Source organism: Garra rufa, chromosome 4 (genome assembly GCF_049309525.1).
Source record: "Garra rufa chromosome 4, GarRuf1.0, whole genome shotgun sequence".
In the NCBI taxonomy this organism is placed as follows: domain Eukaryota; kingdom Metazoa; phylum Chordata; class Actinopteri; order Cypriniformes; family Cyprinidae; genus Garra; species Garra rufa.
Window position 1 is genome coordinate 42,378,624 of NC_133364.1, and position 14,822 is coordinate 42,393,445.

At 35.8% G+C, this 14,822-nt stretch overlaps 2 protein-coding genes across 2 annotated transcripts; one reads left to right on the top strand and one right to left on the bottom strand.

Annotated features, from left to right (window-relative positions):
- Positions 1-3,174: 3,174 nt before the first annotated feature.
- LOC141332954 (epidermal differentiation-specific protein-like) lies at positions 3,175-3,693 on the bottom strand. Its single transcript, XM_073837910.1, has one exon. The coding sequence runs from the start codon at positions 3,691-3,693 to the stop codon at positions 3,175-3,177; it is 519 nt and encodes a 172-aa protein (XP_073694011.1).
- Positions 3,694-13,460: 9,767 nt separating this feature from the next.
- LOC141332955 (epidermal differentiation-specific protein-like) lies at positions 13,461-13,979 on the top strand. The gene has a single exon (XM_073837912.1). It carries the CDS (start codon positions 13,461-13,463, stop codon positions 13,977-13,979), a length of 519 nt encoding a protein of 172 aa, XP_073694013.1.
- Positions 13,980-14,822: the final 843 nt, after the last annotated feature.

Below are 14,822 nucleotides of genomic sequence, written 5' to 3' on the forward strand. Positions count from 1 at the left end.
GCTTGTTGTATTGCAGAAGGAGACAATGGTATGAGAATAAGGCCTACATTTAGAAAGAACATTTTAAGGAAAATATAATTACATTTTCATAAGTCTTTTTCTTCTAAAATCTAGTCTGTGGTGTAAAAACTCCCCCGGCCAAATTCCTGTTGTTATCAGCTATCAGTATTTCCTTATTATTTTCAGAATATATTATGAATAAACATTCAGTCTACTCGGTTAGTTGATCTAAACAATAAACAAATTTATACCGTTGGTAAACAACATAAAAACAGACGTCACATAAGGCATTTTAATGAAACTGCTAACGTTACAGCAGCGGGGAATATGAACGTGCATGAGTTATTTTATTTAATCTGTCATTATAATGTTTCGTTTTTTGACCTAAAACACACTGGTGTTGATGACCTGCATTCAAGCTTTCAGTAGGCTTAACTAGATAACCATTTAAAGCAGATTTAGTTCACAAACAACTGACAGTTTTGACCTCAACATGATTTTCAGTTACAAAAATGTATCCTAAAATTCGACATTAGTAACTTACTTTTCGCAGTATGGGTCGCGCGCGCTCACAAGATCTCCCGGTTCTCACGAGTGAATTCAATTGAGACTCGCTCTAAACGGCTCATTTGAATCAGTGAGTTATCGACTCGAGAACAGCTGCGATCGGATCAGTCCAATTCGTGAATGAATCGTTTGGTGGGATTTGCGAACCGATTTAACAGGTTCATTGAAAAGAATCATTTTGTTCATAATTCAGACACCGCTTCTGCGTCTCAGACCACGCGCTTTGAGGGCTGCAACTTTCACTTTTAAATGACAATATCCTGGCAGTATTTGAAATGAACATGATTTCTTAATGTCTAGTGACATGTCAGGGCCATTTTATGATTAACTGAAATACATTTCTTACAAGAGTCAAAGAGGCATTAAAGGGATGGTTCGGAGTAGAATTGACTTCATTGCTATGCACTCCGAAGCCCATCTAAATACCCCACATCCAAAACTTGCAATAAATAAATCATATCCGAAGATTTTCTTACCTTAGTCGAACATTTATGGAGATATTAGAGTTTTTCGAATTGCTTGTTACAGGAGTGAATGGTACATGTGATGTATCTCGTAAATTGCACCACTAAACGTGCAAGTAATCTTACCAAACTTGTACAGTAGTGTAAATAGGTTATGTACTCACAAAACGCTGCATCAGAACATTTGTAAGTCCACCATGAATGTTTTAAAAACATATTTTAGCCGATCCCTACTAGTCTCAAAAACTACAAATGGCCACACGTCGACGTCACTTCCCTGGTTTGAAAAAAGCACGTAAAAGTCCTCCTACTACATCTGTGTGCATGTCAACTTTTAGGAGGACTTTTACGTGCTTTTTTCAAACCAGCGAAGTGACGGTCCCCCGACTGAGCCTGGTTTCTCCCAAGATTTTTTTTCTCCATTTCTGTCACCTGTGGAGTTTTGGTTCCTTGCTGCTGTCGCCTCTGGCTTGCTTAGTTGGGGACACTTTCCAGCGATATCGTATACTATTTGACCTGAACTGGAGGCTGACATCACTGAATTCATTCATGAACTGCCTTTAACTGAAAATTGATTGCTTACAATAAAGTTACTTGCGCACTATTGTGCTGTTTGAATGCTGTGAAGTTGCTTCGACACAATCCGTATTGTTAAAAGTGCTATATAAATAAAGGTGACTTGATATGAACAAATACATAATAACAGGTTTAAAATTCAGCACTCCTTTTGAACATTTTTATTTTAATCATTCATGTAAAATCAACTATTTTAATACAGGCATATGTTAACTACAATTACCATGTGTACATTTGTTAATATAATCAGTTTACTCTTAAAATATAACTAAGCATTTAACAAATGGTAAATCATGAACAATCCTTACCAATATCTTGAAAAAATGTTTTCAAAACAGGTTAGCACTCTCCTGCTAAATGAACATTTACTCTTCTTCTAATTGGCCATAAAATGAGTTGTCAAAGTGCTGATGTGTGCACTTGATGTAGTGGAGTAAAACAGTGTCTGCTGTGTGTTTGTTGGTGTATGTTGAAGGTGTTGGTGTAATTCTTATATAACCCCTGTTTTATTTATACTTCTCTGGTCGCCTGTATCATTCAGTGTCCAATACTAAATTCTTCTGCTCATCTTTAAGGCACTCAATGGTCTTGCTCCCTTCTCTCTTCATGACCTTCTCACTTCCTCTGGTCTTCTAGTTCAGAACTGCTTTGTGTGGCTAGGTTCTGCTAATCTTCAATGGATGGCGGGTCTTTTTCTGTCACGGCACCCAAACAGGGGAACTCGCTCCCCCTTGGCACTCAGAACGGTTACCTCTTTCCGTGAATTTAAATCAAAGCCTAAAATACACTTGTTCAAACAACACTATCACTAAAAGCATTGTGTATTTGTGTTATATGCAGTTGCATTATTTGTGACTGTATTGGGTGACTGTCCAAAGCCCATTTAATTGTTACTTTGTAATGAGTATTTGTTGTATTGGTGTACCTTGGAAAGCTCCTTGAGCCTGGGAAAGGCATTATATAAATTAAACAATTATTATCATTATTATTAAGTGAACCTCCACTGTGGTTATTTATTTATTTATTTTTTGGCTAAAATGTTTGACATGATAAAAGATAACTTTGCAGTGAAAAAATCTATACATTAAAAAAGGAAATGAGAAATAAACAGAGCATTAAGATATTAAGGAGTCTTTATTTTCTAAGTTGACAGACCAAAGCAGCATTTGTTGTCACAGCATAATATAAATCCAAAATCCCTTTCAATATTTCACTCTCATCAAGCAGGGGAAATACATTCAAATGACAATAGGACCTTTAGATCAGATCTGTAACCATTCCAAAGCTGTATTTTACTGCATGCGTTTACTGATGTGATGGCTATAGCAACTTCAAACTTTTACTAATAAAATTCATCCTCATACGACATCTGTCAAATTAACATGTCTTCACACAGATATTATAAGGTTGAGTCTAAATGCATGATTTTTTTTCTTTTTTGCAGATTTGTTGGAGTCACAGTCATTGTTTCTTGTCAAGATCAGTCATTCCCCAGCACCCGCTTCATTCTTTCCAACAGGGTTCCAGTTCATATTCAGCTGCAAAAACACACTTTGAATGATGCTGTCTATGGCTTCGGCAGCAAGGGACGCACATAGCTGACCACATCATTGAAGCAGAACGGCAAATAGCTGGGAACTTCTTCCCCAGGGAAAGCCACAAGCTGGTCACCCTGACGATTGATGTGCTCGTAGAGGACCCAGACACCACCTTTCACTTTGTGGGAGGAAGCGATGTCGCTGAAATCGATTTCTTGAAGATTGGTTTCTTGGTGTAGGGTCACTTTCCTTCCTTGATAGTTGATGTGCTCAAACAACGTGATCTCAGGGTTGTCCAGGTCATCTGTGATCATCCTGAGGGAAGAAAACTTTTCTTTGTCTTCAAGGGTAGCATACTCTCCTTCCTCAAACACCCGCTGCTTTCCAGTGAAATTCTTCCCATAATATGCTACCCATGGTGCGCCGATGACTTTTACGGACGAGATGACGTCATTGAAGCCCTTTTCTTCTAAGTTGTGGACACTGTTCTTGAATTCAGCTGTTCTGCCCCCAAAGCCTTCTTTGCTAAAAACAATGATCTTGCTCATTTTGAATGATGACTGGAGGACAGAGAGGCTGGAGAAGACAAGTGTTTCTGAAGGAGCTTCCAGAGAGAGTGAGTGACTTGGTGCACAGAGTTGCCTTTTAAAGCACAAATACACCAAAATGGGTGTTGACAAAGTTATGAAATATCTCATCCTTTTTCCAGTTAACCAGGAGGAGTCTCTAAAGAATATGAGTTTCTTGTCAATTCTCAATGAAAAACAAATGAGACCTTTTTTCCAGGCAATCTACAAAGAAATCTACAATGAAAATTGCGTCAGTATTTCATCACCCAAGATAAAAGCACAGTCATTTACAAGAACGTTGCCATTTAAAAGATTTTAAGGTAATCAATCAATTCAATGTGATTTGATGTTTAAATCCTGTATAAAAGAAGTGCACACATATTTATAAAGTGTACTTATTGTAGAAATAATATACTTTAATGAACACATATTTTCGCAGCGTAAGTACTTTGTATTTGTTATTCATTTCAAATGTATCACATTTTGCTAGATGTCCTAATTGAACCATGGCATAATCCTGGCTTAGTCTAAGCCCTGTCTGTGAAACCAGGCCAAAAATGATCAAAGCTTTACTACCACAAACATTAAACCCAAACGAAAGGTTTCTTCTAAAACCTTACTCCAGCATTAGTGAATGCAAGTTTGACTAAATAAAGTTAATAATAATAATGACTGCAAAAGAACTTGCTGGGAAGTGCTGTTTGTCAATGTCCCAAAAGCTCTCCATCAGCAGTAAACGTCAAATGTCATAAAGCTGCTACAGTATCTCCACAGTATGCGTGAACAGAAATGTTCCAAAGAGGCAGGAAAGTCTTTCTTGAGGAAAGAAAAAACAAACAAACAATTGTCATAAAACATATCCAGTCATTATAAATGGTTCAGCTGAGTGAAGCAATAGACACAGCTGCAGTCCAAAGTTTATATACACCCTGCCGTATCTACAAAATGTTCATAATATAAGCAATAAGAAGGGTAGAGGTGTAGAATCGTAAAAAAAGTAGCAATTTCTTCTCTGATGAAGTGGTTTATTCTGTGAGGTGTATGTAAACTTTTGAGAGATTAATCACGTCAATCATCAGGGCAACATCGTAGTAGAATACTGGGAGATGTTCTTTCAGATTTCCTACAAACGCCAGAATTCCTGACACTGGGATTTTAAAATAGATTTAATTTTTATTCCTACTTTACAGGGAATAAAACATAACTTTGTCAATTACCCAAATATAAATATCCCAAAATCCATGAAAATGAAGAAAGGTACCTTTAATTTTTTCTTCCCGCGTTCTGTGGTTTGTTACCTGTAAAATATATGATGATTAAAGGGGGATCTGTAAATGCACAGGTGGAAATATATTACTTGCAAATGGAAAAGATTCAAAGCAAATAGATCCATGTGACTTAAATGGCACTTTTAGCTTGTAATGTGTGATACGCGTGAGCTGACTGGCCAACAATTCTTTAAAAAACTTCTAGCATCACCTGTTCAGTACTGGATCAAAGATCAAAGCTACAATACCAGTAATATTACAGTAATAACATTTACAGTTATACTATTGATTGCATACATGAAATATTACAAGATGCATTAAACAAAAGAGATACTTTGTGCGTGGTTAAAGGTTATTTCAAGCTTTCCATTTCTGTTCAAGTTGTTCTAATTCATTGTGCAGTTAGACCAAAGACTCAGTCATGACTCATTCGCCAAACAAAAAGTCAATCATTTTTTACAGTGCAGTATGGCCTAGTTTAAATAAAATCAAATGTATTTGAATGCAAAAGAATTTTGTTTCGATTTATTAAACTTTCGCTTGCAATTAATGCAATTACATGTGTTTATGTAAATTTAAGTGATTTAGAACAACAATTGACAGTATTCCTATACAGATGTAAAGTACAGTACAGTACATAAATCTCCCGACATTTTTCCTAAGAAATCTTTTTTATAATTATTCATAAACACCGACTCAGTGGAACAAGTTAGAAACCGTCAAAAAGAGAACTGTTGTGTAACACATTCTTGAACATATGAACAGATTTCAACACCTGATATTTCATCACGTTTAACAAAGAATTATCCATAGAAAGATCCTCACAAGACAAGCCATTTTATCTACTGCACAACACTCTTGAAATAAGCAAACAAACAAACCATAAGTTTGCATTGAAGCCATTGAGCTTTCAGAATCGGAGTGATGTGTTTATGTTTATGGCATTTATGATGAAGTCTCGCCTTTGCATTTTGGACAAGCTATTGACGAGCAATTTGAGACTTAGATACGACGCAATATAAAGAATTGCAGTAATCTAGACGAGACGTAACAAATGCTTCAACAGCATAAAGCTGTTTTTGTCAGCTAAAGTTTTTGGGAGTGAGAAAGTGTTTCATTTTAGACAGTAGTTGAAGCTGATAAAAGCTAGATCCGATAACAGCAGAGATATGTTTATCAAATTTTAAATGCTGCTCAATGAGGACACCAAGGTTACGCACATGTGGAGATCTAAAGACAGAAAAACTGTCCAGGGAAGAGAGAAGGAGCTAAAAAGAGCCTTGTGGAAGGCCACAGATAGACATAAATAGAAAAACAGCGAACAAATAATTTGTTATTGAGAGAAACTATAATCGTCATATTTCTAATTATTTAGAATGACTCATAAGCAGGCATATGTGTGACAACACAGAGAGAATACAGTATCAAACAGACAGAAAGCCAGAGAGAAATGACTTGTTTCACATCAAATGCACATGTGCTGAAACGTGTCTTTCAAACTGTTCAGTTCAGACTGCAAAGATCGACTAGGGCTGGTGAACCTGTAATACTGCAGCACAGTGGATTAAAGCCTTAAGTTGTTTGGTAATGTCGGGAGATTTATGTACTGTACTGTACTTTACATCTGTTGAGGAATACTGTCAATTGTTGTTCTAAATCACTTAAATTTACCTAAAAACACATGTAATTGCATTAATTGCAAGTGAAAGTTTAATAAATCGAAACAAAATTCTTTTGCATTCAAATACATTTGATTTTATTTAAAGGTGCCATAGAATGCATTGAGAGAATATTTTAAATTGTTCTCTGATATCTACATAGAAGGTATATGGCATAGGAAAGGGCAAAAAATCTCCAGAAATGGTTTTACAGGTCCATTTACAACCCTAGGATTTGTCCCTAGAATCAAATGCTCTGTTTTTGCCTTATTTGGAAGCATCATGAATATTAATGAGCTCTGCTCTGATTGGCTGTTTCAGAGCTGCTCGTCAATAGCTGGCACATGGATAAAAAATATATATATATATATAATTAGGAGCTCTAGCCGCTTTTAATATGCGGTTTGTTGAATCTGCCGTTTTGAATCGCGGATATTTTAGTCTGATTACTGTGATGCATGTGCTCTGTGTAACGTTTTAATGCAGAGACACAAGTGCTTACCACACAAGAGCTGCTCGTGAGTGATTCTCAAGATCTGTAAATCATTCACCATCATCAGCGCAGTTATTTCTCTGTTTATGTGGTAAGTGAAATCCTATGTATTGCAATGTAACAGGCTAGCGCTAGCATTAAGCTAACCGTGTCCCTTGAGTGACTCGCCTTGTTTTACTGATGTACTGACGTTAGTGATGATTGGGCGATGCAAATGTTGGAGGCGTAACTATTTTTTTTTTTTTTTTTTGCATTATTTTAATCTTTATTTATTTTCTTTTTTTTTCTTCTGAAAATATTTTCATGTTTTTTTTTTTTTTTTTTATTGCCAACAAATATACTATTTACAGGTGATACATCAAAGGCCAACAAAACATACATGACTGTAAACATGATTTTTGTGTGCATGTGAGTGTGCGTGTAAGTGGTAATTATAACTGTGTCGAGGTTGGAACACAAGGGAACATGTAGATAAGTACCACAGACATAATAATAATAAAAAATAATAAAAATGATGATAGTAGTATTAACAAAAATTGGAGGATGGAGGGTGTGAATGGTACTCAGGGGTCAGGGTGAGGAAGATGATAAATGGCAGTAATAATAATATTAATAATAATAGTATTGATAATAATAATAATAATAACATTTTAAATGAACTACTTTAATCAAGAATGAGGGGAGGTTTGAGGATCAAGAAGAGGGCAATTCTATTAATATAGTAATTTAGTAATATATAGGATATATAAATAGAATATCTATAAAATAAAATAAGGTATTCCTTATTATTATAAATATATATATATATACATACATACATACATATATATATACATACATACACACACATACATACATACACACACACACACACACATATACACATATATATATATACATACATACATATATACATATATATATACATACACACATATACATACACTAAAAAAAAAAAAGAAAAAAAAAAAAAACACTATTGAGTTATTACACAGCTGCCCAGTTAATCCCCTGCTCACCTCACCCGGACGGCCATCTAGTAGAGGTGCCGTGGAGGCACAGGGCCCTAACTCCCACCCCCGGGCCACCACGCACACATGTCCAGCTTACCCTATTTGTTTGTACTTTTATTTTTTAATATTTAACCCTTTTTATTTGTGATAGATGAATGTTCAACTAATGTGAGATGCATTAAAAGAAAAGTGTGACGTGCAGCGTGGGACTATCCCTGTGCAGTCACACTTACCCTATGTGTAATTTTTTTTTTTTTTTTTTTTTCTTCATGATGTATATGTATGTGTATGTCAACTAATGTATAAAGCATTAAAAAGCCAGACATGTAGTGCTAATCAGTGGCAATAAACTCAGGGTAATCTGAAGGTAAAAGGACCCCGGCCTCCCAATGCACCCACCTGCAGCCAATCCGAGCCACATAGAACAGGGTCACAGATGTCACAGCCAACTGGGGCCCAGAGGCAGAAAAGGAGAAAACAGAGGAGAAAAAAAATTAATAAAAATTAATAAACAAATACAAAATAAAAAAAAAGGGGGGGGGGGGGGTAAATGTGGTGTTAGGAAGAGAGTTGAAGAAAAGAGAGAGCGAGCTTGAATAAGAGAAAAAAAAAATTATACTTATATTAATAATGATAATGATAGTGTATAATGTTAATAATTTAAATAAACTTAAATACTTAATTAGGTGTGATATTACAACAATGTTGCTACCTCCTCTTAACCCTCTTTACCCCCTCAATTATTATTTATTTATTTATTTTTCTTTTCTTCTAGATATTGATGAAGTTGTATGGTTGAGGGTGGCTTCAGACAAAGAGGGTCAGCTTGTTTATGAGATTTAACCAAGAGGGTTGTAATTTTGATGGTTGTTTCAGACAAAAAGTGGTGAGTGGGTTCATGATTGTTGGAAGTTTACAAGTGATAACCAAGAGGAGTGTAATTCTGATGTATTTTTTGTGATTGAAGTGAACTGGTTATCCATGGACATGTACTCTATTAGTAAGTTTTTCCAAGATGCAATATGTATAGTATTCCTTGATTTCCAGTTCATGAGGATAGTTTTCTTGGCGATAGTTAGGGCCACTAAGAGCAACTGAGTGTTTGTATTATTTAAGTTGGTTAGTGATATGTCGCCTAGTAAACAGAGGGAGGGAGACAGTGGGACGTGACATCCCAGAAGATTTGATAGTGAGCCAGTTATGTTTTCCCAAAATGTTTTAACTGAGGTGCAATGCCAAATGGCGTGAAAATAGGTGTCTGGAGTGTTTTGTGTACAATGAGTGCATATTTCTGAAGTAAAACCCATTTTGAATAGTTTGCGTCCAGTTAGATGAAATCTATGAAGTACTTTATACTGTATAAGTTGCAGGTTGGCATTTTTTGTCATGAAGTAGATATTTTTGCAGATTTGTGTCCAGAAAGCGGCATCGGGAGTAATGGATAAGTCTGATTCCCATTTTGCGTTTGGTAGGCTCAATGTGTTGTCTGATTTTGATATTAACCTGTATAATTTGGAGAGTAGTTTTTTTAAGGAAGATATATTAATTAGTTCTGAGATTGGAGGTGAAAGGTCTAGATTAGTTGTACGAATGTCAATTTTTGATTGAATTGATGATTTGATTTGTGAATATTCCAAGAAACAATTACTCCCAATACCGTATTTCTGGACCAAGTGGGAAAATGGTGCCAGGTTATTATTTAAAAAGATATGCTGAAGTTGTGTTATGCCCTTTTCTGCCCATGTGCGTAAATTAAGTGGCTTCTTGTTAACTATAAAATCTGGGTTATTCCAAATCGGGGTGAATTTAGATGGTGCAAGCGTGGAGTTTGTTATTTGGTGAAATTTCCACCAGGCTGTCAGAGTTGCAGCTATTGTTGGCATTTTAAAACAGTAATGTTTTTTGATTGTCCGGTTAAGGAAGGGTAATTCTGAAGTGTTAATGTCCTTACAAATTGTTTGTTCAACATCTAGCCATGTGTTTTCTGATGGGTTAGGGTGAATCCATTTATGTATGTATTGGAGCTGGTTGGCCAAAAAGTAATGATAAAAATGTGGTGCTTCCAGTCCTCCTTGTGTTTTTGATTTCTGTAAAGTAGTGAGTTTGATTCTTGGGGTCTTGTTTTTCCAGTAAAATTTGGTAATTATTGAATCTAGTGATTTAAACCAGGTAATGGTGGGCTGTGTTGGAATCATTGTGAATAAATAATTTAATTTCGGGAGTACAGTCATTTTAATTACTGATATTCTGCCCATAATAGATAGTGGTAAATTCATCCAGCGATGAAGATCATCTTCTATTGTTTTGAGTAATGGTGTGTAGTTTAGTCCAAACAACTCTGACAGCCTGGGGGAAACATTAATACCTAGATATGTGATATAATTGGTGCACAGAGGAATCGGTGGTGTCTGGGATGTCACATCTAAGCAGGAAGAGTGTAATGGAAGTATAGCAGATTTGCTCCAATTGATTGAGTATTCAGAAATTTTTGAGAATGAATCAATGAGTTTAATCGTTTCTTGTAATGATGAGGGGGGGTCTTGTAAATATAATAAAATATCATCGGCATAAAGACTTATTTTATGGTGTATATTTAATGTTTGAACTCCTTTAATGTAACTATTTTGACGGATAGCTGCTGCTAGTGGTTCAATGAAGATGGTGAATAGTGAAGGGGAGAGTGGGCATCCTTGTCTAGTCCCCCGGTGCAGTGTGAAGCTACGTGATGTTAGTCCATTGGTGATAACAGTGGCTGAAGGTGACGTATACAGAATTTTGATCCAGTTGATGAATGACTCCCCAAAACCAAACCTCTCTAATGTGGAAAACAGGAATTTCCAGTTGACTCTATCAAATGCTTTTTCTGCGTCGAGGGAGACTATGATGGTTTTTGCTTTTTTAATTGATGAGTAATACATTAAGTTAAAAAGTCTGCGTGTGTTGTTTGATGCGAGTCTGTTTTTAATGAAACCAGCTTGGTCTGGATGGATTATGGATGGTGTGACTTTTTCTATTCTATGAGCTAGTGCTTTAGCGATGATTTTAATGTCTACATTAATTAGTGAAATTGGACGATAACTTGACGGAACTGTTGGGTCTTTGTTGGCGTAACTATTAACGCTCTCGGGAAAGTTTCGTAACAGTCGTTGTTATGTTGGAATTGACCTATTTTTCTGTGGTCTTTTGCAAACACTAGATTTATATAAGAAGGAGGAAACAATGGTGTTTGAGACTCATGGTATGTCATGTCCATGTACTGAACTGTTATTATTTAACTATGCCAAGGTAAATTCAGTTTTCCATTCTATGGCACCTTTAAACTAGGCTATACTGCACTGTAAAAAATGAGTTCAGCGAATGAGTCATGACTGAGTCTTTGGTCTAACTGCACAATGAATTAGAACAATCTAGGGAAAAAAAAAAAAAAAATTGTCATAAAACATATCCAGTCATTATAAATGGTTCAGCTGAGTGAAAGCAATAGACACAGCTGCAGCCCAAAATTTATTTACACCCTGCCGTAGCTCAGAATTACAGTTTAGTCTGGGGCTTAAGCCTTGTCTATGAACCGGGGGTACAAGTAACACAGTTTGGTGATGTTTTAAAATAAGGTCCCATTTGTTGTAAATGGAATGCTACTTTTCTTGATTTTTTTTGTTTGTTTGTTTGTGTTGTATTTGTTTGTGTTGTATTTGTGTGTGTGTGTGTGTGTGTGTGTGTGTGTGTGTGTGTGTGTGTGTGTGTGTGTGTACCTGGTATTCATCACGTTGTGGGGACCAAATGTCCCCACAAGGAATACCAGTAGATTTTGACCTTGTGGGGACATTTCTCAGGTCCCCATGAGGAAACAGGCTTATAAATCATGCACAATGAGTTTTTTTGATGAAGTAAAAGTCTGCACAATCTCCTGTGAGGGCTAGGTTTAGGTGTAGGGTAGGTGTAAGGTGATAGAAAGTACGGTTTGTACAGTATGAAAACCATTACGCCTATGGAATGTCCCCATAAAACATGTAAACCCAACATGTGTGTGTGTGTGTGTGTGTGTGTGTGTGTGTGTGTTAATCCTAAATCTTATGGGGACCAAATGACTCTACAAGGATAGTAATACCGATTTGGTCCCCAAAGAGGAAAATGCATCATACAGAATGATGATTTCTGTGATGGCGAGAGTATTTATTTTTTGTATGTAAGGACAAAATTATTTTATATTGTTTTTCAGACTTGTAGTGTTGAAACAGTGTTGTGTACAGTGTTGGGTTCTTTCTTGTGCATCAGCAAAGGGGTTTTTTGTGTATTTGTTTTAAAGATTGTTATATTAATAAATGTAGAGGGTTTTCCATTTCTTCTCATCTTTAAGAATTTTTTTAAACAAAATTTTAAATTACTAAATTGCATCTTTATTGCTAGAGATATAAATAGAAAAATATTGAATTATTATAGAATAGTATACATGCAAATGACATTGAAATATTTTAATTCACATGAATTGCTTTTTCAGAAGTGCACATTTACATAATATACTAAAGTCCCACTTAAGTGGTTTAAAAATATCACTCAAAAGTAATTTTAAACTGTAATATATTTGAAATCAATTACACATAATGTGCATTAAGGTGGCTGAAAACGTTTAATTCACACTGAATTGTGTTGTTTACTGATATTAAAGTATATGTGAGCTCACGTGAATTGTTTGTCAGTTTATTGACTTTAACCATATTATAAAGACACTAGAAGCAATTACGAAAGTACAAAGAAAGATGTTTAAAATATCACTCAGAAGTTTGACTTATTGCAGTTAATATAACTTTAAAATGTGATACATTTGAAATGAATAACAAATACAAAGTACTTACGCTGCGAAAATATGTGTTCATTAAAGTATATTATTTCTACAATAAGTACACTTTATAAATATGTGTGCACTTCTTTTATACAGGATTTAAACATCAAATCACATTGAATTGATTGATTACCTTAAAATCTTTTAAATGGCAACGTTCTTGTAAATGACTGTGCTTTTATCTTGGGTGATGAAATACTGACGCAATTTTCATTGTAGATTTCTTTGTAGATTGCCTGGAAAAAAGGTGTCATTTGTTTTTCATTGAGAATTGACAAGAAACTCATATTCTTTAGAGACTCCTCCTGGTTAACTGGAAAAAGGATGAGATATTTCATAACTTTGTCAACACCCATTTTGGTGTATTTGTGCTTTAAAAGGCAACTCTGTGCACCAAGTCACTCACTCTCTCTGGAAGCTCCTTCAGAAACACTTGTCTTCTCCAGCCTCTCTGTCCTCCAGTCATCATTCAAAATGAGCAAGATCATTGTTTTTAGCAAAGAAGGCTTTGGGGGCAGAACAGCTGAATTCAAGAACAGTGTCCACAACTTAGAAGAAAAGGGCTTCAATGACGTCATCTCGTCCGTAAAAGTCATCGGCGCACCATGGGTAGCATATTATGGGAAGAATTTCACTGGAAAGCAGCGGGTGTTTGAGGAAGGAGAGTATGCTACCCTTGAAGACAAAGAAAAGTTTTCTTCCCTCAGGATGATCACAGATGACCTGGACAACCCTGAGATCACGTTGTTTGAGCACATCAACTATCAAGGAAGGAAAGTGACCCTACACCAAGAAACCAATCTTCAAGAAATCGATTTCAGCGACATCGCTTCCTCCCACAAAGTGAAAGGTGGTGTCTGGGTCCTCTACGAGCACATCAATCGTCAGGGTGACCAGCTTGTGGCTTTCCCTGGGGAAGAAGTTCCCAGCTATTTGCCGTTCTGCTTCAATGATGTGGTCAGCTATGTGCGTCCCTTGCTGCCGAAGCCATAGACAGCATCATTCAAAGTGTGTTTTTGCAGCTGAATATGAACTGGAACCCTGTTGGAAAGAATGAAGCGGGTGCTGGGGAATGACTGATCTTGACAAGAAACAATGACTGTGACTCCAACAAATCTGCAAAAAAGAAAAAAAATCATGCATTTAGACTCAACCTTATAATATCTGTGTGAAGACATGTTAATTTGACAGATGTCGTATGAGGATGAATTTTATTAGTAAAAGTTTGAAGTTGCTATAGCCATCACATCAGTAAACGCATGCAATAAAATACAGCTTTGGAATGGTTACAGATCTGATCTAAAGGTCCTATTGTCATTTGAATGTATTTCCCCTGCTTGATGAGAGTGAAATATTGAAAGGGATTTTGGATTTATATTATGCTGTGACAACAAATGCTGCTTTGGTCTGTCAACTTAGAAAATAAAGACTCCTTAATATCTTAATGCTCTGTTTATTTCTCATTTCCTTTTTTAATGTATAGATTTTTTCACTGCAAAGTTATCTTTTATCATGTCATACATTTTAGCCGAAAAATAAATAAATAAATAACCACAGTGGAGGTTCACTTAATAATAATGATAATAATTGTTTAATTTATATAATGCCTTTCCCAGGCTCAAGGAGCTTTCCAAGGTACACCAATACAACAAATACTCATTACAAAGTAACAATTAAATGGGCTTTGGACAGTCACCCAATACAGTCACAAATAATGCAACTGCATATAACACAAATACACAATGCTTTTAGTGATAGTGTTGTTTGAACAAGTGTATTTTAGGCTTTGATTTAAATTCACGGAAAGAGGTAACCGTTCTGAGTGCCAAGGGGGAG